Raw genomic sequence first — 25273 nt, 5'->3', positions numbered from 1 at the left:
TATCACTCACTCCCACATCCACGCTGATAATCATTTAATATTACTCCCATCGCATTCTCCTCTGAATTATTTTTATTTATTGTTGTCCTTATTTATTTAAAATTTCGAGGTCTAGCAGCGCCAAGTTTTTTTACAAGAAAAATTTATGTATTTTAATAAAATATTTTTATTTTGTACTGTTACCTCTGTAATTCTTTGTGGCCATTAAAAAATACACATGTAAATAACTTTGTATTTAAATATCTTGTATTCCCTTGTTAAATTTAAATAAAATTTTTTAATCTTATAAAATTGTTATTATACATTCTTTTCTAATTTACACAATGTAAAGATTTTTCAAAGTAGTGCAACAATTATTTTTTGAGGCAATATACATGTTCTCTCTGTAATTGGCGCTCTAATTTAAAGAGATATCATTTCTTTTTTGTAATTGTAATAGATCACTTGAAGCGCGACTCTTCTTTTTGATAAGGTAACATAATTTTGTGACGTGTATCACTTGGGTTATAATTTTTCGGAAATAAAGATACTACTGCTTAGATTTTTTCGAGATTTTTCGAGATATAAAGATCTACCACTTGTTACTTAGGTTTTTTCGAGGTATAATACTACCACTTTCTTTTTTTTTTAGGTAACAACATATACACTACTATACGTGTACTTGGCGCCTTTTTTTACCTTTTTTTAAAAAAGGTAATTTTGTGCGGATATCACGCCTTTTTGTAGTATATTACGCATTGTATAAACAGTATGTACAGAATAAAGCTATTTGGAGGTATAATACTACCACTTTGTTTTTTTCGAGGTTATTTTTACGTCAGACATAATTTTAATTCATCCAAATTTTATTATGTCTAGACATAATTTTTGTCCAACTTTTATTATGTTTAGACATAATTTTAATTCAGCGATTTTTATTATGTCATGACATAATTTTCATTCTGCCGCTAGGGAAATTTTAAGTCGATTGTTATGAATCAAGCTTGAATTTAATATTTAGGTGTCCCAGGTTGCCGATGACGAGGTCCACATAGCGCGCTCTATAGCTTTCGGTGTCCAGGTGTATTAATACCTTGAATTCGATGGCCACGTGTTCCAAGTTGCCGATGACGAGGTCCACATAGTGCGCTTCGTAGTTTTCGGTGTCTACATGTATTAATATTTCGAATTCGATATCTACGTGTCCTACATTAGGTGCGTTCAGCCGATACTTTGCTAGCCTAGCAATCGTGAACAGTCGCTCGTTTTCGCTCGTTTCCTCTCTTTTGACCTACTGGATTAAAAAGAGAGGAAACGGGCAAAAACGAGCGACTGCTCACGATTTCTAGGCTAGCGGAGTATCGGCTGAACGCACCCATTCAGATTTATAGTTATTAATACACCTAGACACCAAAAACTATGAAGCGCACTATGTGGACCTCGTCATCAGCAACCTGGGACACCTAGACATCAATTTCAAGGTATTAATACACGTAGACACCGAAAACTACGGAGCACAATATGTGGACCTCGTCATCGGCAACCTGGGACACCTAAACATTGAATTCAACATATTATTACACCTGAACACCGAAAACTACGAAGCGCACTATGTGGACCTCGTCATCGGCAACCTAGGACACCTAGACATCAAATTCAACGTACGATTACACCTGGACACCGGAAACTATGAAGCGCACTATCTGGATCCCGTCATCGGCAACCTGGGATACGTGGACATCGAATTCAAAATATTAATACACGTAGACACCAAAAACTACGGAGCGCACTATGTGAACCTTGTCATCGGCAACCTGGGACACCTAGACATCAAATTCAACGTACAATTACACCTGGACACCGAAAACTATGAAGCGCACTATCTGGATCTCGTCATCGGCAACCTGGGACACGTGAACATCGAATTTGAGGTATTATTACACCTAGACACCGAAAACTACGGAGCGCGATATCTAGACCTCGTCATCGGCAACCTGGGACACGTAGACATCGCATTCAACGTATTATTACACCTGGACACCGCAAACTATGAAGCGCATTATGTGGACCTCGTTATCGACAACCTGGGACACGTGGACATCGAATTCAAGGTATTAATACACGTAGACACCGAAAACTACAGAGCGCACTATTTCGTTGTGGAATCACGGCCAAAATCACGGGACGTGATAACACTGCATTCCACGACAATGTAAACATTTAAACGCTTAATTATATGTCATCTGTTTCAGCAAGTAAAAGTACGGTGGCAGCGATCTCGACGCCGACGACGGCCGCGACGGCTTCTACGGCCACGATGCCGACAACAGCAACGACGATCTCGGTGGCCGTGACGGCCCCCACGGCCACGATGCCGACGACGGCCGCGACGGCTCCTACGGCCACGATGCCGACGACGGCCGCGACGGCTCCTACGGCCACGATGCCGACGATAGCAACGACGACCCCGAGGCCCGTGACGGCCCTCACGATCACGATGCCGACGGCGGCCGCGACGGCCTCTAGAGCCACGACGTCAACGACGACCCCGGCGGTCGTAACGGCGCCCATGGCCACGGCGACGATGTCGACCACAGCAACGGCTCCGACGGCGACTCAGCCGATCGTATTAAACGTAAGTGTTGAAATAATGGGATAATTTCTTATCATTATTGATAATGATTATTAACATTTTGCAATGACAGTCGCACATATCACATGTGACGCATACGTGACAGCGTTCGACAAAGTGTTAATAATGAAATTTATTTACGTATATATATATATATATATATATTTAACAACTCGCGAGATTCGGCACTCGGCGAGACACCGTACGCGATATCCGAAATGCGTGGCATCGTGGCAACGTCGCATAGCCGGCGCGTGCCAAGTGGTGCCAAGGCAGCTAGCAGTCATAGACGGAGACAGTAAATCGTAAATCGTATGTCTGTCCTTCTCTCCTCGCTCGAAGCTTGCCGAGGCGCCGGGCCGGCCGAGCGCGGCCGAGCGCGGCCGAGCGTGGCCGAGCGAGGCCGCAGCATATCCCCACTAACTGGCTAGTTCGGACACGAACCATTAGCACGGACGCAAACCATGTGCGGTTACCGAGCGAAACGACGTAGTTGATACGCACTTTATCAGGGTGCGCGTCGGAAAATGTGACACAGAAAAATTGACGAAAAATGCCGGGATGGCCTCTCTCAGGTTTCTCTTTGACTCGGGTGACGTTACCAAACGCAGCCTAAAGGTGCGAATTCATGGGACGCTCGTTTCAGCGTATCGCGAGATCACGTGATTTCGAACTGACGCTAGCGTCAAGCAAAGAAAGCTGGATTTTCTCAGCTTTAAGCGTCAAAGCCAAAGCAGCGCGAAGACGCCAAAATTTTGACGCTGTTTTCTTTTTCATGAATTTCAATTGACGCCGGCATCACGTGCGGTCATGCGACCTTCTTGCCGCTGAAAATGAGCGTCGAGCGTCAGCATGAAAAGGCACTTTAACAGACGGAGAGTTGAGACTATTGCAATGTGACGTCATGCACTTGTCAGCCAATCAAAATCGTTTTCTCACAGCACAGAAAATTTCAAATATTATTAAAATTTAATTTCATTTTTGAATACTTATTTATTGATTAAAATTTAAAATTTTGTTGTAAATAAATTTATAATAATGTATATTTAAATTACAAACAAAAAAATGTAATGTTTTTTTTATGCAAATTCTCTATTGTATTGAAAAACCTTCTCTGTCGCAGACCAACTTAGTTAGTGGCAACTATATAAAGAATTTTTTTGAAAATCCCGTAAGAAACAAAATAAAATTTCTTTACTGAAAATAGACCAATAAGAGGACTCACATAAGCGGTCAATACAACAAGAACGAGGATGAATTCTTTCCATTATCTTACGAAAGCGTGTGATCATCGCAAAGAATTACAGCTGACTGACAAAGTATTCACATTGCAAGGGCACAGTAACCAATAGTCATTGTTGTTAACAGACATTTAAGATAACAAATTCAAAATATCAAAATAGACATCGTCCAATAATTCGGTGTCCTTGTTCAAATTTATACCATTTGGCTGCTCTTTTATAAATCATTTCCGCGATCAATTTTTTTTGGAAATTATGCTCAAATTCTAAAATGCGTGTATTATCCCAATTAAATGAATGATTGAATTTAGCAATATGTTCTGAGACAACCGAATGTTTGGACTCATCCAGTCTAATATTGTTTTCATGTTCTTTCAATCTAGTATGCAATTGCCTCTTATGTCGGTCAGACTGAGAGGCAATTGCATATTAGATTGAAAGAACATGAAAACAATATTATCACAATCCTTGCAACAAAACTTGTATATCACATCGCTGTTAGAAAAATAGGAATTCCTATTCTTCTGGACCTTAATGGTATAAATTTAAACAAGGACACTGAATTATTGGACGATGTCTATTTTGATATTTTGAATTTATTATCTTAAATGTCTGTTAACAACAATGACTATTGGTTACTGTGCTCTTGCGATGTAAATACTTTGTCAGTCAGCTGTAATTTTTCGCGGTGATCACACGCTTTCGTAAGATGATGGAAAGAATTCATCCTCGTTCTTGTTGTATTGACCGCTTATGTGAGTCCTCTTATTGGTCTATTTTCAGTAAAGAAATTTTACTTTGTTTCTTACGGGATTTTCAAAAAAATTTGTTATATAGTTGCCACTAGGTTGGTCTGCGACACAGAAGGTTTTTTAATACAATTATTGAACTCTCACTTTGGTTTCCATGGACACACATATGGGTCATGCAATGAAGAATACGGCCGATATTGTATGTAACTTTGACAAATATTCGACGATGTACTCTCCGACTTCACTTTGCCTATCTGTCCATATTTCATGGGTGAGATCTACTCTGGTTCTTTATTACTCCGATTCTTTTATTGTAAATTGATACGAGATATTTTTAACGTGTTGCAAGATCATATTGTTGTTTGTAATATATACGCATATAAATTTATTTATGTATTTATATTATATGTGTGAGGAAGAGATGTGTGTAGAGAATACCTTGGCTATACGTATTTCCGCAGTTTGAGCGTTCGTACTGGCGTTGCTTCTCAAACTTTCGACATTCATCTTCTTCGCTTGTTCACGAAGAGCTTTTTCGTGATTAACAACATGGCTGACAATTTGACTATAATAATATACGATGAGAACCATTGGTATACAATAAGAACAAGTGAATATCGTGGCCACAAAATATTGTATTTCTGGCGTATCTGTCAAATAATCGAAACTGCAGCTCGTCAAAAAGCCTTCAGGCACAAATCGACCCCAGACATGCATTAGTGGCATTAGGGCCCAAGGAATCGTATACGTCCAGATGAGCACGATAAAGAGCAACACTTGACCACGAGATAATTTCCCATCAAGTGGCCGAGCTATAGTACTAATTTTATAACATTATATATATATTTAAATATATGTTTATAAATTATTCCTGGTGAAAAAATTTCTCATATTTTCTCAGAAATTTTGTAAGAATTGAGACTTATGAAAAATTCTGAAAAAAATATATAAATCTTCTCAGATACTATCAAAAATTTTCGAAATATTTCAGTAATTGTATGAAAATTTCTGATAAATTGCAGATTTTTTCATATTCATTTAAATTTCTACAAAGATGTGTTTACAAGAATAATCTAAAATATGTATTTTATTATTATTTTGCAGGGATAGCAAAGTTATTTTTTAAAAGTAACTAGTTGCCGTTACTGGTTACTGATTCTCAAAAGTATCTCGTTACCGTTACCGTTACCTAAAAAGTAACGATTCATTACTGTTGGAAAGATGCTTTGTGCCAGTAGAGCACTCGCGCCCTTTCAGAGGGCACTGCGTGGTGCAGCAACGCGGGCGCGCACGCCGTACGAAGCAACAGACGATAGTCTGAGCTCATCGCGTGCACACGTGTCTTATAGGGTGTCTTATACTGTGTGTAGGGATTAGAGTCGAGAATAAAGAGTTATAATAACAGCAGATAGAGAAGTCGTTCATTATCAATCACCACCACCATCTCGATCCCTGCGGAGAGCATAATTCCAACAGGCTATGGGCCCAGGGCACGCTTGGCCTGCGGAAGATTTGTGAGAAGTGTGTGGCAACGACGACAGATAGACGAATTAGACGCAGACGGAGAATAGAAGATTAGAGGGTAAGTAAATAATATTCCTCGTTGCTGACGAGCAAAACGAGAGAACTTTCAGCTAATAAGAACGTTCATTCGATAAATGCTGTTAGAAGGAGATATATGTTTTTGCCTTCTTCTTGAGAGATAGAGAAATCATCGTCGATGTACATGAAAAACAGCGCTGATAAAGTAGAGACTAGATGTATAAAAAGTAGATGCGAGAAATTAACTAAATTTTAAGAAAATTAGAGAATAGATGTGCAATAGAAAAAGAGAACTAGAAAATAGATGTGTGATAGAAAGAGATAGAAGGATGCCGTTTTGTAACAAGCCGGCGATGTGCGCGTGCAAGTCCGATCGTGAACAGCGAGAGTCATTTTTTTTAGCGCGCGGAAGTCCGATCGTAAACGGCGAGAGTCTTTGTTTTTGGCGCGAAGAACTTGTTGACGGGCACGCGCTGACGCATAATCGATTAGAAAAACATAGCATCGATGCGACACCGTGACACATATACATGCATGTGTATGGAATTATTTTTCAAAATCGACATGCATCGGGTCGGTGATTAAGCATGATTTGCGGTGCGGTGTAGCTTGATTGCTATTTAGGGAGGCCGCGTAAATCTGTACGAGTCCCGTGCGCGTGCGTGATCAACCCGAAATCCTATAGATCTTTTCAGCAGTGCTGGAGATCGCACGGGATAGTGGTGTGCGTGTGCGGATGGCTCTGCAGAGGCGCGTGGTTTCTCGCTTTCAAATCACTATGAATTGCAGTGCGTTCTGTATGGTCTTGTAAGCAATAAATAAGTTTTATTGTTGAGAAAAACTCGACGATAAAATTATAAATTTTATAATATCGATATATTTGATATTGAATTTATTTTGAAAAAAAATATTCATATCCATTAGATATTTGAAATCCCGATATAGATGGATAAAGCTAGACAAGACGAAGGATGCGTAGAAAAGGACCAGAATCTCCTGGTAGAGTATGGGAGTGATGATAGCACAGAGACAGTAATAGAGAGAAAGAAAATAGAAGAAAAAGGTAAGAGAATATTGTTCAAAGAGTAAAATAGAAGAAAATTAGAAGGTTCGAGATAGCAAATGTGTGAGTATAATTGTTCAAGGATAAATTTAAAATAATAATCTGAACATTTACACAGATATAGAGAAAGAGAAAAAGCTAGAGACACGAGGGGCCACCTCAAAACCAAAAGAGAAGCCCCAAATCACAGAAGAAATTCGACTACCGAGATTTGTGGGAGAGGATAGACCAATTCTTCCGATTGGTAGTAAGATCTTGTATGAACAACAAGAAAAATTCATTGCGAGAAATGAGGCGATGACTGGAAAATTAGAGACCACATTCAAAACCTTGGAAAGGGTGATGACGCAGGCGAATTCTATGATAGAGAATATGGTGCGAGTTTCGGAGGCTAATTTAGAGAGTAAAAGACTAAACTTAGACGGTTAGAGGTAAATAACGATAATATACAAAATTTAGAAGAAAATAATCTTGAAAAAGTTATTGAAATACAAAAAGATCCGAAAAAAGAAAAGTAGAAAAAGCAATCTGCTCAGCCGAAATTAAAGATAAAAAAGTAGAGATTTATAAGCATTTAAAAACGCGATAGAAATTGATTTAAATAATCAGAAACTACATATTAGAAGAGAGTATAAGCTTACGCAGAAATCTAACTTTGATCTCTGGATGGATTATTTAAAATCAGAGTTAATGAACAATGATTTGCTAGATATAATAGATGCAAGTATAAAAGGTCCAGAAAATCTTTCATATTAAAAATCGCTAAAAGAAAAAGTTTTGTTAGAGATATCATAATTAATCATATAGATGAAAATTATCGTAAGAAAATCTTGCATAAAAAAGATCCATCAGAGATTTTAAAGAAATTAAGAGGATATAAAAAGAATGAAATAAATGTAACTCATACATCTGTAAGAGCTCGTCTCTATCAGATTAAAATGAAATGGAAGAAAGATGAAAAAGTAAATTATTTTTGCGAACGCTTTGACTCTATAGTTAGAAAATATGAATCATGTGAGGATGCAGTGCCCCTCACAGAGCAAGAAATCAGATCGTCATTCCATCAGGCGGTAGCTTTTAATGTAGGCCAGAACTGAGGAATGCCGATTTGATCAGAAGACAAACAACTTAAAAAGAAATGAATATTGATGAAATAAAATCTTTTATTACACAGTTAGAAGCAGAAACAAAAAGTATAGAGAAAGAGCAATTAGAGAAAACAGAGGCTAGAGCACAGAGAGCGAAATTAGAAGCAGACGGAAAACTTGTAAAGTGCTACCGGTGCAATAAGTTAGGATATGGCTAATGACTGCCCGCTCATTGAAAAGGAGCAGATTAGAAGAATCGAACAATGAAGATGTGATCCAAAAAGAAGAAATCAAGAGTGCCTTATATATAGAGAAGCTATTGGAAGTTTGATGTATCTAGCAAACGCTACAAGACCTGATATAGCCTTTGCAGTAAACTACTTGGCAAGAAAACAATTAGAGCTGTTGAAATATATACATTTGCCTGTATTCACTTAGGAGACACACTGTAAGTCTCCCCTCTCACAGTATGTACGTGAGTATCACGTGACTGCGAGGGCCACCGAAATATGCGAGGCTCTCGCGTCGAGCACTCCGGCTTGAACCGTTGCTTACGAAGTCAAGACGGACAGTCATGTAATAAGGTCGTAAATAAACTCTTTAGTGTTATTAAGTAAAGTCCTCTCTGCTAAACCTCAATTTCTTAACATGGTAGCAGAGCGTGGTTGCAGCAAAAGTGTCCCGTAATTCTCACGTGCCCTGTGTATAATATAAAATACCGCGTTAAGTTCGGAAGTGAAAACGAGTCGAAAGCACGAAGGAACGCTTGAGACAAAAGAAGACGGCGTTGGTAAAATCCGAACACGAAGGAACGTTCGAGATTGAACCAGAAGAGAAAATGGCGGGCAAGTGTGAGATTACGATACCAGTGTTCGATGGACAGGAGTATGGTATGTGGAAAAAGAGGATTATCATGTACCTGAAATTCAAGAAATGCGACCTGGTAATAACAAAACAAAAAGTAGCTACAGACAAAGAAGATTGGGACGAAAAAGAATTAAAGGCAATAAACTACATATATAGTGCAATTTCGAACAAGCAGCTAGAATTCGTGTGCGAGGAAGAAACAGCCTACAAAGTAATGAAAAAGTTAGACAGTATGTATTTGAAGGAGTCATCGGCGCTACAGATCGTGTGCAGAAACCGATTGGAAAAAATGAGACTAAACAATTACAGCGATACTGAGACATTTTTCAGTGAGTTCGAGAAGACGGTTAATGATCTAAGGAGCGCGGGTGCAAATATAAGTGAAAAAGAAAAATTAAACTATATGATCAACACGTTGCCAGAGTCATATAGTTATATAGGCGACTTAATCGATACACTAAAAGAGGAAGACCAAACTGCTGAGTACATAAGAAATAAAATCAAGCTAGCTGAAATGAAGAATCAAAAGGATCATAGTGAGAAAACAGCAAACGCATTTACAGCGAACAAGGATGGATGCTACAAATGCGGAAGAAAAGGACATTTCGCACGAGAGTGTCAAGACGGCGGCCAAGCGGGACGCAACGACGGATCGTGGCGAGGTTCAACACGAGGTCGGGGACGAGGCAGAACCGCAAGAGGCTATGGCAGAGGACCCGACAGAGGACAACGTAGTCAACATGGAGCAAGTACGAGCGAGCAGAGCAGCAAGGACGCGAGCGCTTGGGTAGCGACAACGGCGCACGCAGCACACACCGAAGAAACAAACAGGTTACGTAATTGCGAAATAGAGTGGCTACTTGATAGCGGGTGTTCCGATCACATTGTCAACAATGAAAATTATTTTGAAAAATGTATAGAACTAAAAGAGCCAGTAAATATTTATTTAGGTGATAATAGATCAGTAAAAGCTACCAAGATAGGAAATGTAGTAACGTACTTTAAAGCGTTTGGAAAAGTAAATCAAGTAAATATAAAAAACGTATTTTACGCAAAAGATATGAATGCAAATTTAATAAGCTACGGAAAATTAACTGATAAAAATACTTTTATGTCTAAAGGAAAGTTTGCAAAGATTATTGATGAGAATAATAAAGTCGTAGCGGTAGCGGTCAAAGAGAATAGAGTTTATAAAATGAAAAGTAAATTGAAGGAGACTTGTGTAAACAGTGCCGAGCGGAATAACAATATGAGTCAAAAGGAAAGGTGGCACAGAATGTTAGGTCACATAAATTTCGGTTATCTTAATACGCTGAGTAAACAACAGCTACTAGTAGGAATTCCAAACGAGTTTGAGTCGGAATTGATGAAGTGTAAAACTTGTATAAAAAATAAAATAAGGAATTTACCGTTTGAAAATAATAGGCACAGGGCGAAAGATATTTTAGAAATTGTACACACCGATGTATGCGGTCCTTTCAAAACTACCGGGTTTAATGGAGAAAAATATTTCGTCTCATTTATCGATGATTACAGCAAGATTGCCAAAGTTTACTGCATTAAAACTAAAGACGAAGTTTTTGATTGCTTAATTAGATTTGTTAGGGAATGTGAAAATATAACTGAAAAGAAAGTAAAAACTTTAAGATGCGATAATGGAAAGGAATATTTAAACAATCGTTTCTATACATTTGCAAAAGAACAAGGTATTAGATTAAATAATTGCCCAGCGTACGTACATGAGTTAAACGGTACCGCGGAACGATTTAACAGATCAATAATGGATATGGCACGCTGCTTACTAACAGAGGCAAATGTACACAAACGATTTTGGCCCGAAATAATTTGCGCGGCGACATACTTGAAAAATAGAACTCTAGCGAACACGATAGAAAGAAAAACACCTTACGAAATATTCTTTAGGAAAAGACCAAATGTAAAAAATTTACGTTTATATGGTAGTAGAGTTTTCGTAAGAATACCCGAACAAAAAAGAGTATCAAAATGGGATAAGAAGGCAGATATAGGAATTTTATTAGGATATAGTGAAGTAGGCTATAGAGTATTAATAAATAATAAAATAGTAGTTACTAGACATGTAGATATTATAGAAAAAGATGTAAAATGCATTGGCATGGACGAATGTGAGAGCGATAATGAAAGCGACGTAAGTATGGATGATGAACAAATTGAGGATGAGGTTTTTGAAAGCGATGATGAATCCGAAAATAAAAAGATAGAAGAAAAAGAAAATGAAAATGAACAAAGAACTCCTCGCAGGTCAACGCGTGAGAGGAAAAATACTGTAAGGTACCCAGAACCGGAAAATTATAGTATTTTTGTAAATTTTAGTAGAGTAGATACGCCTAGTACGTTTGAGGAGGCAATAAGTAGTAACGATAAAAATAATTGGGAAGAAGCAATGGATCAAGAAATAAGATGCATAAGTAAAAACAAAACTTGGAAATTAGTAGATAGAATAGAGAGTAAAAAAGTCTTAGACGTGAAATGGGTGTATACAAGGAAGTCAGATAACCGATATAAAGCTCGATTAGTTGTAAGAGGTTTTCAACAAACTGATGTAATTGATGATATATACTCTCCAGTCGTTAAAAATCAAACAGTAAAAATCTTACTTTCTTATTGTTGCCAAAATAGCTTAATCATTGAACAAATGGACGTAGAGACCGCCTTTTTAAATGGCAAAGTGACCACGGAGGTATATATTAATCAACCTAAAGGGTATGAGGATGGAACAAATAGAGTGTATAAATTATTAAAAGCTCTTTACGGATTGCGAGAAAGTCCTAGGGACTGGTATGAGTGTTTCGATGAGTATGTTACGAAATTAGGATTTAAGAAAAGTAACGTAGAACTATGTTTGTATGTCTTTGGAGAAGGTGAAGATATTATTTACCTTTTAATATATGTGGATGATTTATTAATTTGTGGAAGAGATAAAGAGAAAATACAAAAAATAAAAAAGTTATTATCAGAGAGATTTAAGATGAAAGATTTAGGCGAAATAAAGGAGTATCTTGGATTAAATATAAATTACAATTATCTAAAAGGGGAACTCACTCTAAGTCAAGAAAAATACATAAAGTCATTAGCTGATAAATATAAAGTTCAAAATAGTAGAATGTACAGTACTCCTATGGAGACAAACTTGAAACTTGAAAAGGCTGAAAGTTGTGAGTCAAGTATAAAGTATAGAAATTTAATAGGTGCTTTGTTATACATTAGTTCAAATACGAGACCAGATATAAGTTTCAGCGTTAATTATCTTAGTAGATATCAAAATAGCTACAGCGAAACCCATTGGAAATATGCATTGCGAATTTTGAAATACCTGTACTCAACAAAAGACTTAACCTTACATTACAAAAAAAAATGAAGACTGCGATATTATGGATTGCTATGTTGATGCCGATTGGGCAGGTGATAATATCGATCGAAAATCCACGTCAGGATATGTAATAAAAATGTTTGGAAACGTAGTTGATTGGAAATCTAGAAAACAAAAATGTATAACCAAAGCCTCGACATTTGCAGAGTATGTAGCATTATCTGAAGCAGTGAGCGAGATAAAATATGTAAGAAAATTAGTAAAAATATTCCGCATAAATGTTAGTGAACCAATAAAAGTTTTTGAAGATAACTCAGGAGCAATAAATATTGCTAAAAATGGTAACTTTACGAAAAATTCTAAACACATTGAAATACACTATCATTTTGTACACGACAGTGTAAAAGATAAACTGATTGATGTTTGTAAAATCAGCTCAATTGAAAATGTCGCGGATATTTTTACTAAAGCTTTGTGTAAAGAGAAGTTCGAAAAATACAGAAAGCAATTGAATGTAATTTAAGATAAATAACTAAAGAATACAGTACAAATGTAAGGAGGCGTGTTGAAATATATACATTTGCCTGTATTCACTTAGGAGACACACTGTAAGTCTCCCCTCTCACAGTATGTACGTGAGTATCACGTGACTGCGAGGGCCACCGAAATATGCGAGGCTCTCGCGTCGAGCACTCCGGCTTGAACCGTTGCTTACGAAGTCAAGACGGACAGTCATGTAATAAGGTCGTAAATAAACTCTTTAGTGTTATTAAGTAATAAAGTCCTCTCTGCTAAACCTCAATTTCTTAACAAGAGCCTACAGAAGAAGATTGGCAAGATGTGAAAAGAGTATTTAGATATCTGAAAGGAACGGTAAATAGAGGACTGATATTTAGAGGAAGAACAAACGAACTAGAAGCATTGACAGATGCAAGTTTCAGAGATTGTACTGATTCTACATCTACTGGAGAATATATTATCAAGCTATTTGGAGATGTGATAGCATGGAGAAGTAATAAACAGACTTATGTCACACTCTCTACATGTCAAGCGGAATACTTAGCAATGAGTGAGGCATGTCAAGAAGTGATTTCACTGGACAAGTCACTCAGACATGTTGGAGAAACATTCTTTCCGTCAGTAATATGGTGTGATAATAGTGTAATAATATTTTGAATTCCACCGGCAATTCAACGTGCAGTGGTTCACGAGATGGCGTTAGGTGCGTTGCCTTAACCTATGTTTTTGGTAGTTGTCATTAACTGAGTGGCTCATCTGTTATGTTATGCCCGTGCTTAAGCAGATTAGGAGGGACTGCCATACGATTATTTACGTCAGAAATTTTACTGTACTTGACAAATAAAGAACTCAAGTATAACTTTGTAGCAAGCTTATTGTAAATAGAGCTGCAGGAAACTGCATTAAGAAAGATGGAAGTCACGAACTTAAGATGTTTGATGATGAACTAGAGAAAATAAAGAAAAACTTAAAAAAAAGAGAAGATACTAGAAACCGAAAGCACATGGCAGATACTCATGGAGATTTTGTCAAACAATGTGTAGATCAAGGGAAAGTAGAAGTTAGATGGATAGAAACTAGAGAAAACTTAGCTGATATCATGACTAAACTGTTACCTTTGGAAGCATTCGCATATATCTTAGAGATAATATAACGAATTTAGAGTTTAAGAGCAATTAAAAGCGAAATCTTACACGGAACTAATATTTTGCAATTTTTCAGATAAGAAAGAGACTTAGAGGACCCGAGCCCACTACCCGCACAAAGGGAGGGAGTGTTGGAAAGATGCTTTGTGCGAGTAGAGCACTCCCGCCTTTCCAGAGGGCACTGCGTGGCGCAGCAACGCGGGCGCGCACGCCGTACGAAGCGACAGACGATAGTCTGAGCTCATCGCGTGCACACGTGTCTTATACGGTGTCTTATACTGTGTGTAGAGATAGAGTCGAGAATAAAGAGTTATAATAACAGCAGATAGAGGAGTCGTTTGTTATCAATCACCACCACCATCTCGATCCCTGCGGAGAGCATAATTCCAACAGCTACTTTTTCCGTTACTTTTTTGATACTAAAATGAGATTACAAATTAAAAAATTTACTTTCGTAATATTTTTTGTTAAAATATTAATAAAACCAATAAAATTTAAAATCGCAAGACCACAAAAAATTTAAAGAGAAAGATTTTATAATGCTTAAAAAGCAAAAAATTTTATTTTTTATTAAATTTATAAATACAACCAAAGTTATACTTTTTGTACCCTTTATTTTATTAAAAATTTTAACGCGAAAAAGCACAGTGGCGAGAGCGCGGCATCAAAGCCGGTATTTATAAAGTTTATTCTTATACTAATACGGCTTTGTGATTACTTTATGATATCTTAAAACTATTCTTGGGACGATTTTAAATATAACGGACTATGAATATCGGTCGAAGACTGAAGATTGAATATACGAAAATAATGTCATAAATTGTAGATTCAAAATACAAAAAGTAACGATAAAAGTAACTATTAAATATTTGTTACTATTACTGAAAAAATGTAACTACGTTACCATTACAGTTACAAAAAGAAAAAAGTAAAGTCGTCACCAGTCCATTACCAAAAAAAGTACTTGTAACGGAGGGCGGCAGTGTGGTCTAGTGGTAGAGCGCCAGACTCGTAATCTGAGAAACCAGGTTCGAGTCCACTTGAGCACATAAACATGAAATTTATTTTCCGAAAGCTGCGCCCTCCGTGCAAAAAAGACTCTTGTCGGCGCAGCAAACTGGGCTCCGTCTTTCGGGAAGAGACGTTAACCGTTGGTCCAAAGGGTTAAGTAAGAGGAGAAGGATAGTGATGGATGAGAATTGTAATCCTAAGGGGATCGATTAAAACTTCCAAGTACTTGTAACGGTAACGGCGTTACAAATAACGCGTTACTTTCCAACCTTGTTATTTTTTCTGACTTTTTCTGAAAAATGTTTCAATTTATATAAAAAATCTGGAAAGTTCGGAGCATTCTGAGAAGTCTGAAAATTTTTATATAAATTCTAATTAATAGTATACAAAATTCTGAGACATTTTTTCACCATCAGGGATAGCATTAATATTATATCATGAGTCAATACATCATTAATAAAATTTAATACATTCTATGTATATGTCCCAGCTAAGACAACATCAAAATAACGCAAAAAATACGTGATTTTGATGACGACAACGTTATGTGACTTAACCCTCCGAGGTCACACCTCTATTTTAATAGTGACGACACTCAGTAGTCGGCACCCAGGATTCAGTCTCATAATTCCAATTAATGTGCACGTAAAAATTCATGAAATATTTTAAAGGTGTTGTTCAAAAAGATGTATGGTGCAAAACCCGAAATGTACTCGATGAACAAAAATGTTATAATTTTTGGTTGCGATAAGGAATATACACCGAGGCCATACCTGGGTGGTCACCATCCATAATAATTTTCAAATTGTTTACCAAACATAATTGACATGGCTTAAAGCCTTTTTACTGTATGGATCTTCAAGAGAGCGACTCAAACTAAGAATCCTGGGTGAAGGGACACTGATTATAAAGCCTATCTTAAAAATATTGGGCCTGAATTTTTGTCTGGGTGGCCGCCACCCAGTGTAGCTTCGAAGAATTAAATGGAACATAATTTTGATGTGATTTTAAATACTAAAATAATACGTCGTTATTATTACATTAAAAAGACGTATTGTCAACGTCGAATATATAGTGCTTTGTGTGTATTCCCAAATATTGACATCCGATAGATAGCTACTGTTGCGTATCATCCAACGAGTCGTGCACGACATGCGCATAAATAATCATAAACACATACATACAAACGCGGACCCGCAAAGAGACGGACCACTCAAATGCATAATCATTAATCACACACATACGCACAAGCACACACGCATGCCTCTAGAACAAACATTCTCGAATTCATCCAACGATTACGTCGCCACATTTTCCGTCTGGCGGCGCGAATCAAAGACACCCGCGGCATCGACAATCGGAGGACACCGTCGCCACCGCGTCTAAATATTTGTATCGCATCATTTTGAAGAACCAATAAGAGATCCTCCGTCGATGGAGCGGGGATAGGGGGAGGAATCGCGACGACGAAAGACGACGGAAGACGACGCAAGAAAGTCTGTCTGTCCGCGACACGAGTAGAGAACACACGCGTTTATTAAGATTTGCATTTGAGCGTACGTGACTCAGGGTAGATACCCCCAGGCGTTGTCGCGGGTCCGTGAGTATACGCGGGCGACTCAGGGCACTAGCCCCTAGGCGTTGTCGTCAGACCGGCGATCAAAGACAACAGTCTTCAGGCGTCATCGCGGTCTAACACGATACGAGTGTAGGAAGTTTCGAAGGGCGAGTACGTGCCTTTTTGGCAATAAATTTGAAGTCTCAATACGAACCATTATTTCTTAAGTTGAACCGTTTGTAATAAATTAAATAAATAAATTGTGAATACGAAACTACAGCGTTGACGTGAATAACTTCCACGCTGACACACAACATTTTGGTGCCTCCTGTGAGGTTCTTGCGGCCCCCTGCGAGATCGAAATAGTGGACCAGACGGCGGCGCGGCGCACTTTCCCGCATCGGAAGATCCTCCCGTTTGACGACGGGACATCAGACAGTGGCGTTCACATACATCCAAGAGCCGAGTGAGAGTAAGTCGTTCGATCCCAATCCTTTCCAATTATACAACAATGGCCGACAAAATAAAACTTCTTACACAAAAACGAACCTCCCTAAAATCTCAAATCACTACGCTAACAAACCTTGTAGAGAACCAGAAAATAGACAATGCCACGATGAAATTACGAATCGCCCGTCTAACCGAATTATACCACGCGTTTGAGGAACAAAACGATGAGCTCGCGGTATTAGATCCGAATGACGGACATCAAACCGAATTCGCGACGATTCAAGAAAGATTCTATTCTCTCGCCGGGAAAATTGAGAATATTTTAGACGCGGCAAGTACATCAGACGCGGGCACCGGCCCGTCGACCGAAGAAACCCGAAGCGATAATACTATCGTGACTATCAAAAAGCGACGGATTAAGTTGCCCGAAGCACCTTTACCGACTTTTGATGGAAAGTTTGAAAATTGGTTGTCATATAAGAACGCATTCCATAGCATGATAGGGTCGCAAACGGACTTGACGGACATCGACAAGCTAAATTATCTAAAATCAACATTAATCGACGAAGCCGCCAACAAATTAAAGATTTTTACAATCGACGGAATAAATTATTCACACGCGTGGGATTTATTAGAACGGTCGTACGAGGTGAAACGAGTTTTAATCTCGCGGCATCTCTCCTTAATAATAAATCTGCCGACATTAGAAAAAGAAACCACAAGCGGTCTGTCCAAACTCGCCGACGATACTCAACAACACGTCGCGTCATTAAACGCATTAGGAGTTTCCGTCGGACCTGAAATGATCGTACATGTATTAGAAGGTAAATTACCGAAAGGCACGTTAGATCGGTGGGAAGCAACGCTCGAAAGGGATGAATTCCCGAAACTAGATCAAATGTATGAATTTTTATATAAAGCCGCGGTTTGTGCGTCGAAACGCGAAAGGTCAAAGCTAGGGGAATCCGAAAGAAGCAAAGGCGAACCCCCATTCAAGAAAAGGCGAATCGGGTCGACAAATCAAACGTTCATGTCGAACACATCGCGCAACTGCATCGCGTGTAAAACAAAGCGACATCCGCTTTACCTATGCGATAAATTCAAACAATTGCCCGTGCCTAAGCGCATTGAAACGGTGAGAAACGCGAAGGTATGCTATAATTGTTTGCGCTCCCACCGCGACAGCCCGTGCAAATTTTCCAACTGCACCATTTGCCAGAAACGTCACAATACTTTATTGCATCTGGAAAGGTACGCGACAACAAGCAAGCCCGACGCGTCGAAGTCCGAAAGTAATCAATCCGCATGACTAACTAAACCGACCGGCAACGGAACAATGAGCCTTGCGACGATATCGCACGTGTCCGCACCACAGCTGTTAACGAGTGCATTAGTCTACATTCGGGACGGTACACACAAACACGTAAAAGGTCGCGCGTTGCTAGACACGTGCGCGACCGCAAACTTCATTTCCGAAAGCATGGTAAGAAGCATAGGCGCGCGCGTGGTTACACATTCGTTGCCGATCGGTACAATTAACAATACGACCACCGAATCGAAAGGCATGGTACAAATTACCATACAATCAATTCACGACGACTTCCGCAAGGATCTCACATGTCTTATTGTCCCGGCCATCGCCGATCTAATTCCATCCGAGATTTTTCCGCGAGAGTCGCTTCGAATACCTCCTAATATCAAATTGGCAGATCCGAATTTTCATTTACCGCGGCCCGTCGATCTGTTGATTGGTTCCGGAGCCGCGATATCATTATTCTCAATCGGCCAAATTAATTTGTCTCACAAAGGTCAAGATCTTTATTTGCAAAAAACACGTCTAGGTTGGGTGGTCGCTGGCGGAACGTCATCACAACTTCCGGTAAAAAACGCGACGTGCCACCTTACGAATTTAGGAAATCAATTACTCAAATTTTGGATAATAGAGGAAGTCGGAACGGATAGGTCGTGGTCAGCGGAAGAAATGCAATGCGAAGCGCATTTCAAAAAGACTGTACGTCGTGACGGCAAAGGGCGGTACATAGTGCGTTTACCGTTTCGTAAAGTAAATATACGTTTAGGCGAATCGCGAACTAGCGCGCTCAGACGTTTGACGTCATTAGAACGTAAACTCGACGCGAATACAACGCTAAAAAAGGAATATACTCGAGTAATAGAAGAATACATAGAATTAGGACACATGTCGTTGGTTGAGGATCCCAGTGATGACGGATTTTATATGCCACACCACGCCGTAATAAAGGATTCAAGCAATACTACTAAGGTACGAGTGGTATTCGATGCATCCGCGAAATCAAACAACGGCGTATCATTAAACGATATGCTAATGGTGGGACCCACCATCCAAGATAAATTACCTTTGCATTTAATACGATTCCGGACATATAGATACGTCATCACTGCGGATATAGTGAAAATGTATCGTCAAGTGTTATTACATAAAGACGATCGACGATACCATCGAATACTTTGGCGTAGAAATGACAGGGTAGAAACGTTTCAAATGAACGTGATCACTTTCGGTTCCTCTGCCTCCCCGTTTCTGGCAATTCGATCCGTACACCAACTCGCGGAGGATGAACGACGCAAATACCCGAGAGCCGCCGAGATTATTGAAAATCATTTTTATGTCGATAATTTGTTATCTGGCGCCAAGACCATCGAAGACGCACGAAAAATTAGAGATGAAATAATCGCATTATTATCCCTCGGTGGATTTCCTATCAAACAATGGGCATCGAATGATGAACGCGTCGTCAATGATTTACCCGTAGATGAGCTACACGCGGACTTCGTACTAAATCTAGATCGTTCGCTGAAGACGTTGGGTATGACCTGGAGCACGCGCGATGATAAAATCTGTTATTTGGCTCATCCGATTATCATCGCCGGAAAGATAACAAAGCGAGGCATTCTATCGGAAATCGCGAAAATTTTTGATCCGCTAGGTTTACTGGGCCCGATCATACTATACGCGAAAAAACTTATGCAAGACATATGGCGATGTACCCTACAATGGGACGAATCCGTCCCGCAACATATTTACACACGATGGTCAGAATTTGTTCGGCAACTAGAGTCAATGCAACGAGTTTCATTCGAACGTAAACTGTTTATAGAAGATTGTGACGGCCTACAATTACACGGATTTTGCGATGCTAGCAACGTCGGGTATGGAGCATGTCTGTACATACGCTCAAGGGATAAACACGGAAATATCATCAGCAGATTATTGTGCGCTAAGTCTCGAGTCGCTCCATTAAAAACTATTACAATCCCCCGGTTAGAACTATGCGGCGCATTACTATTAGCGCGACTCTATCGCGAAACGATTAGTGCATTAGAGTTAACATTCGATAAGACGGTTTTCTGGTGCGACTCGCAAATTGTGTTACATTGGTTAGCAACCTCACCTCACTTACTTAAAGTTTATGTAGCAAACCGGGTCGCGGAGATCCAAGAAATAAGTAGTTCTATTGAATGGCGACACGTGCGGACAGAGGATAATCCTGCCGACGCGATTTCGAGGGGTCAATTACCTCACGCCTTTCTGCGAAATCAATCGTGGCCTGTAGGACCCTCGTGGCTGATTCAAGACGAAGACAAATGGCCTAACGAAAGCCCGCGAATGATCGACGTACCTGAATTAAAGGGAAATGCGTGCCTAGTAACAAGATCTATCGATATCGGAATACTCGAAAGATACTCCTCTTATTCTAAATTACGCAGAATCGTCGCACATTGTCTCCGATTTCGACCCATTAATAAATACACGGGTTCGTTATGCGCAAAGGAAATTAACGAAGCTGAAATACGAATTTTAAAAATCTTCTAAACCGCTCAGTTTTCCGAAGAAATCAAAGGAATCAAAAATAAGAATTTAAACAACCGAAATAGAATTATTAATTTAAATCCATTTTTAGACGCAGACGGCTTAATCCGCGTTGGGGGACGTCTTCAAAGATCGAATCTAACGTTTTCGCAAAAACACCCAATTCTACTTCCAAGTCGACATCGTTTAACGGACAATATCATTCGCGAAACTCACGAGACACATTATCATGCAGGCATTCAAACTACACTATACATCCTCAGACAGAAATTCTGGTTAATAGACGGCCGGAACCAAGTACGTAAGGTCGTACGCGCCTGCGTGCGTTGCTTTCGATTCAGCGCCAACGCGATCGAGTATAAAATGGGAAATCTTCCTCCGGTCCGTACACGCGAAGCTATTCCATTTGCTAATACGGGTATTGATTTTTGCGGTCCGTTTTACATAAAGGAGAAAAAATATCGTAATCGAAATCGAATTAAAGTTTACATATGCGTATTCGTATGCATGTCGATAAAGGCAGTACATCTTGAGGTCGTAAGCGACTTATCCTCTGACGGTTTTATAGCAGCGTTACGACGGTTCGTTTCGAGACGTGGACTGCCAGAGCACATTTACTCTGACAACGGAACTAATTTCGTAGGCGCGAATAACCAATTAAAGGAACTATACGTTTTACTCAACGACGAGGAACATAAAGATCGTATAAACAGATATGCGAGTGATCATTGCATAACGTGGCACTTCATACCGCCGGCAGCACCACATTTCGGCGGCTTATGGGAGGCCACGGTAAAGCTCTTCAAACATCATTTCAAACGCGTGGTAGGAGATTCTTTATTTACATTTGAAGAATTAAATACATTCACTATTGAAGTCGAAGGCATTCTAAACTCTAGACCAATCACTTCCCTCTCCACCGACCCGAACGACATGCTCGTGTTAACTCCGGCTCACTACCTAATCGGCAAACCATTAACCACTCTTCCGGAGGGCGATCTGTCGTCTGTTCCAGCAAATCGGCTGTCTACCTGGCAACACATCACAAAGGTACGACAAGACTTCTGGGCTCGTTGGAACCTCGAATATTTGAATGAACTTCAAATACGTAACAAATGGGTCAAGGACGGACCAAAGCTCGACATTGGGACGATCGTTCTCATAAAGGACAAAAATCTACCATGCATGCACTGGGCACTGGGCAGGATCACCGAGCTGCATCCAGGCGTAGACGGAGTCGTGCGAGCAGCTACCATCAAAACTGCAGCCGGACAAATAAAACGAGCTGCCAATTACCTGTGCCCATTACCGATTGAAAAACGATCGTGCGATACCCACACACAAATGTAACGACATTTATTGTATAGCGAAATACGTTTCAATCATCTCGAGACCATAAACCTTTTACATAGCGCATCAGCGTCTCTCAAATGAATACATTCATAATGATAATTACATTTCCGTTCACCATTGAGTGTCGGCGTAAACTGCTCAGGACAGTTGATCGCTACCCTCTCAACGGGGGGAGGATGTTGCGTATCATCCAACGAGTCGTGCACGACATGCGCATAAATAATCATAAACACATACATACAAACGCGGACCCGCAAAGAGACGGACCACTCAAATGCATAATCATTAATCACACACATACGCACAAGCACACACGCATGCCTCTAGAACAAACATTCTCGAATTCATCCAACGATTACGTCGCCACATTTTCCGTCTGGCGGCGCGAATCAAAGACACCCGCGGCATCGACAATCGGAGGACACCGTCGCCACCGCGTCTAAATATTTGTATCGCATCATTTTGAAGAACCAATAAGAGATCCTCCGTCGATGGAGCGGGGATAGGGGGAGGAATCGCGACGACGAAAGACGACGGAAGACGACGCAAGAAAGTCTGTCTGTCCGCGACACGAGTAGAGAACACACGCGTTTATTAAGATTTGCATTTGAGCGTACGTGACTCAGGGTAGATACCCCCAGGCGTTGTCGCGGGTCCGTGAGTATACGCGGGCGACTCAGGGCACTAGCCCCTAGGCGTTGTCGTCAGACCGGCGATCAAAGACAACAGTCTTCAGGCGTCATCGCGGTCTAACACGATACGAGTGTAGGAAGTTTCGAAGGGCGAGTACGTGCCTTTTTGGCAATAAATTTGAAGTCTCAATACGAACCATTATTTCTTAAGTTGAACCGTTTGTAATAAATTAAATAAATAAATTGTGAATACGAAACTACAGCGTTGACGTGAATAACTTCCACGCTGACACACAACAGCTACCGATGAGATCTGTTTCTCGTACGTAAAATATGATGAACAGTAGTATAAGAACGGTACATAAGTGTAAAGCATAACTTTTGTATCAGTTGTATCGTGGAGTCCACTCTTACAGAAAGATGGCACACACTTTTAAATGCATTATATTCAACATTGTGTACTAATATAAAATGTATTAAAACATAATATTGCGTTCTTATTTGTTTCACCAATGTCAATAAAACATCCAAAAAATGTCTTTAAGACAACTAAAAGACGTTATTTTTACTTCATTTTTCAAAGTCATTATGATGTTGCAAAAATGACGTTAATAGACTGTGGCATAATTACATCACAAGTACGTCAAAATGACGTCTGATTCATGTTACTAATAATGTTACAATCCAAAGTCATGTTATTTTGACGTCACCTTATTAGCTGGAATGTAATATACATATAATTGTATTCAATAATGTGATATAATTTTCATTTAATTAAGATTTAAACAAAAGATTAGAACAAAATTGTTGTGATGAAACTGTTCAAATAGTAAGTAAAAGTGTTTAAGTTTCACGTAAAAAGAATAAAGCTCGAACAAAGTTAATAATTTATTTGAGCAATTTGATTGTGTTAAAATAATCAATTACTTAAGATATTAAGAAAAATTTGAGTGAAACCAGTACTCATTGCAAAAAAAATATAGTTTTGATATGACTCATTTTAAGCTTAAAATCAGTAATAGGTAAACTTTTAATAACTTTCGTAGCTTAACATAGTCTAAATAATTTAAGATTTGATTTTTTAATTTACACTGTTTAAAAAATTTAAGATTTATTTTGAAATTTATATTTTTTAATTATATGAAAATTCTTAGTTGTATAATGAGTGTATTAATGAATTGTTTTACTTAATGAGGATTCTGCAATACCTGTATCTGTCATATGCAATGGCAGCGTTTGTCATACCAGCTCCAATTCCACTAAGCGATCCAATAAAAGCAAAGATCTGACATCCTAAATGACCCGTAGCAAATCCGGTATTAAAGGAATTATATATAAATATAGGTGTCTTGAGCATCATGAAGAAATCGCAAAATGCCAGATTCACCACAAACAAATTTGAAGGAGTTCTTAGTGATTTGGCTCTAAAAACAAAAAAAAATTTTTGATATAAAATATAAACCACGTTCGACATAATAACATGCTAAGTTTGGACATTTTTAAATTATAATGTACTGAAAAATGAGTCACAACTAGATAACTGGGAAAATAAAGATTAATTCTTAAAAGATTTTGTTTATTGTTGAAATCTGCATCGTGCAGCATTATTATCTAAATTAGACAATATTATTGTCAATATTCAACTGATGGTATGCAAAACTTACGAACAAAATATCCAGATAACCAGTCCATTTCCGAGTAGCGCTACAAAAGTGAAGAGTATGTATACAATGGCCAGCAAATAGTGAAGGGAGGGATTAGGTTCGGGATAGATCAGCCAATGTTCCGGTATATAAACCAATTCTTCCTCAGGAATATTCCATCCCAGCAATCGTGGTGATCCTGCTGATAGAATTCTTGCCTCCCAATGAATACTTCCGTTGAACATGTCGATTTGATAGCGGATAGCTTTACTTAATTTCTCTGTATTGTTGAATCTTTATATGCGTTGCGGTAATCATAGAACTTCAATCCCACAAATTCATGAAACCTTAATCCATCCAAATCCAAACTTAAATGGCTTCCGACGAAGATCAACTAAAGATAATCCTCAATTTGCTGATGGTCACCGTATGTATGCTGCTGTGTTACGTCAGTTAAATCGAATTATGTATTATAATAGCAGAATCCCTATTGATAAAGCGTTGATTGTGATTGAACAGTTTTTGAGAATTCTTGAATTAAAAGAATATTAAGTAGTTTTCATTAATTTTTTTTTTTTAGAAATTGTATAGAAATACTT

At 38.8% G+C, this 25273-nt stretch overlaps 3 protein-coding genes and 1 pseudogene across 8 annotated transcripts in view; 3 read left to right on the top strand and 1 right to left on the bottom strand.

The window, feature by feature from the left end:
* The window catches only part of LOC143904653 (opsin, ultraviolet-sensitive), a 236224-nt gene extending 211188 nt beyond the window's left edge, over positions 1–25036 (bottom strand). Inside the window, exons 1-3 of one of the 2 annotated variants that reach the window (XM_077419470.1) lie at positions 24696–25036; positions 24240–24455; positions 5043–5424 (exon numbers count right to left, since the gene is read on the bottom strand). In XM_077419470.1, the coding sequence (XP_077275596.1) occupies positions 5043–5424; positions 24240–24455; positions 24696–24919 (822 nt within the window). In that variant the 5' untranslated portion in view covers positions 24920–25036. The remainder of the gene's footprint in view (positions 1–5042; positions 5425–24239; positions 24456–24695) is intronic. The other variant, XM_077419467.1, reaches the window with a different exon arrangement.
* On the top strand, positions 1258–17252 carry LOC143904629 (uncharacterized). Of its 5 annotated transcripts, none has more exons than XM_077419452.1 (6): positions 1258–2090; positions 2232–2614; positions 5709–6186; positions 7092–7209; positions 7328–7584; positions 14254–17252. In XM_077419452.1, exons 4-6 carry the CDS (start codon positions 7092–7094, stop codon positions 14491–14493), a joined length of 615 nt encoding a protein of 204 aa, XP_077275578.1. In that variant the 5' UTR covers positions 1258–2090; positions 2232–2614; positions 5709–6186; the 3' UTR covers positions 14494–17252. The 5 variants fall into 5 exon arrangements, 4 of the variants coding, with proteins under 4 accessions (XP_077275578.1, XP_077275573.1, XP_077275588.1 ...); XM_077419447.1 differs by having other exon boundaries at positions 7071–7209; XM_077419462.1 differs by having other exon boundaries at positions 1261–2090; positions 7071–7209; positions 7328–7640.
* Positions 7780–8564, top strand: LOC143904666 (uncharacterized; annotated as a pseudogene).
* Positions 16130–18509, top strand: LOC143904620 (uncharacterized). Its single transcript, XM_077419439.1, has one exon. It carries the CDS (start codon positions 17258–17260, stop codon positions 18503–18505), a length of 1248 nt encoding a protein of 415 aa, XP_077275565.1. The 5' UTR covers positions 16130–17257; the 3' UTR covers positions 18506–18509.
* Positions 25037–25273: the final 237 nt, after the last annotated feature.

The sequence above is a fragment of the Temnothorax americanus genome, unplaced genomic scaffold (assembly GCF_048541705.1).
Source record: "Temnothorax americanus isolate GAGA-0224 unplaced genomic scaffold, ASM4854170v1 Scaffold108, whole genome shotgun sequence".
Lineage (NCBI taxonomy): Eukaryota > Metazoa > Arthropoda > Insecta > Hymenoptera > Formicidae > Temnothorax > Temnothorax americanus.
This window is presented reverse-complemented; position numbering and strand designations above follow the sequence as displayed.

What these genes read in the sequence shown, in the direction of transcription:
- LOC143904629 (XM_077419452.1), top strand. Translation starts at nt 7,092, where the DNA reads ATGGATAAAGCTAGACAAGACGAAGGATGCGTAGAAAAGGACCAGAAT. An exon ending in AAAGAAAATAGAAGAAAAAG is followed by an intron (nt 7,210 to 7,327) that starts GTAAGAGAATAT and finishes ACATTTACACAG; the next exon opens with ATATAGAGAAAGAGAAAAAG. An exon ending in ATTCTATGATAGAGAATATG is followed by an intron (nt 7,585 to 14,253) that starts GTGCGAGTTTCG and finishes GCAATTTTTCAG; the next exon opens with ATAAGAAAGAGACTTAGAGG.
- LOC143904620 (XM_077419439.1), top strand. Translation starts at nt 17,258, where the DNA reads ATGGCCGACAAAATAAAACTTCTTACACAAAAACGAACCTCCCTAAAA.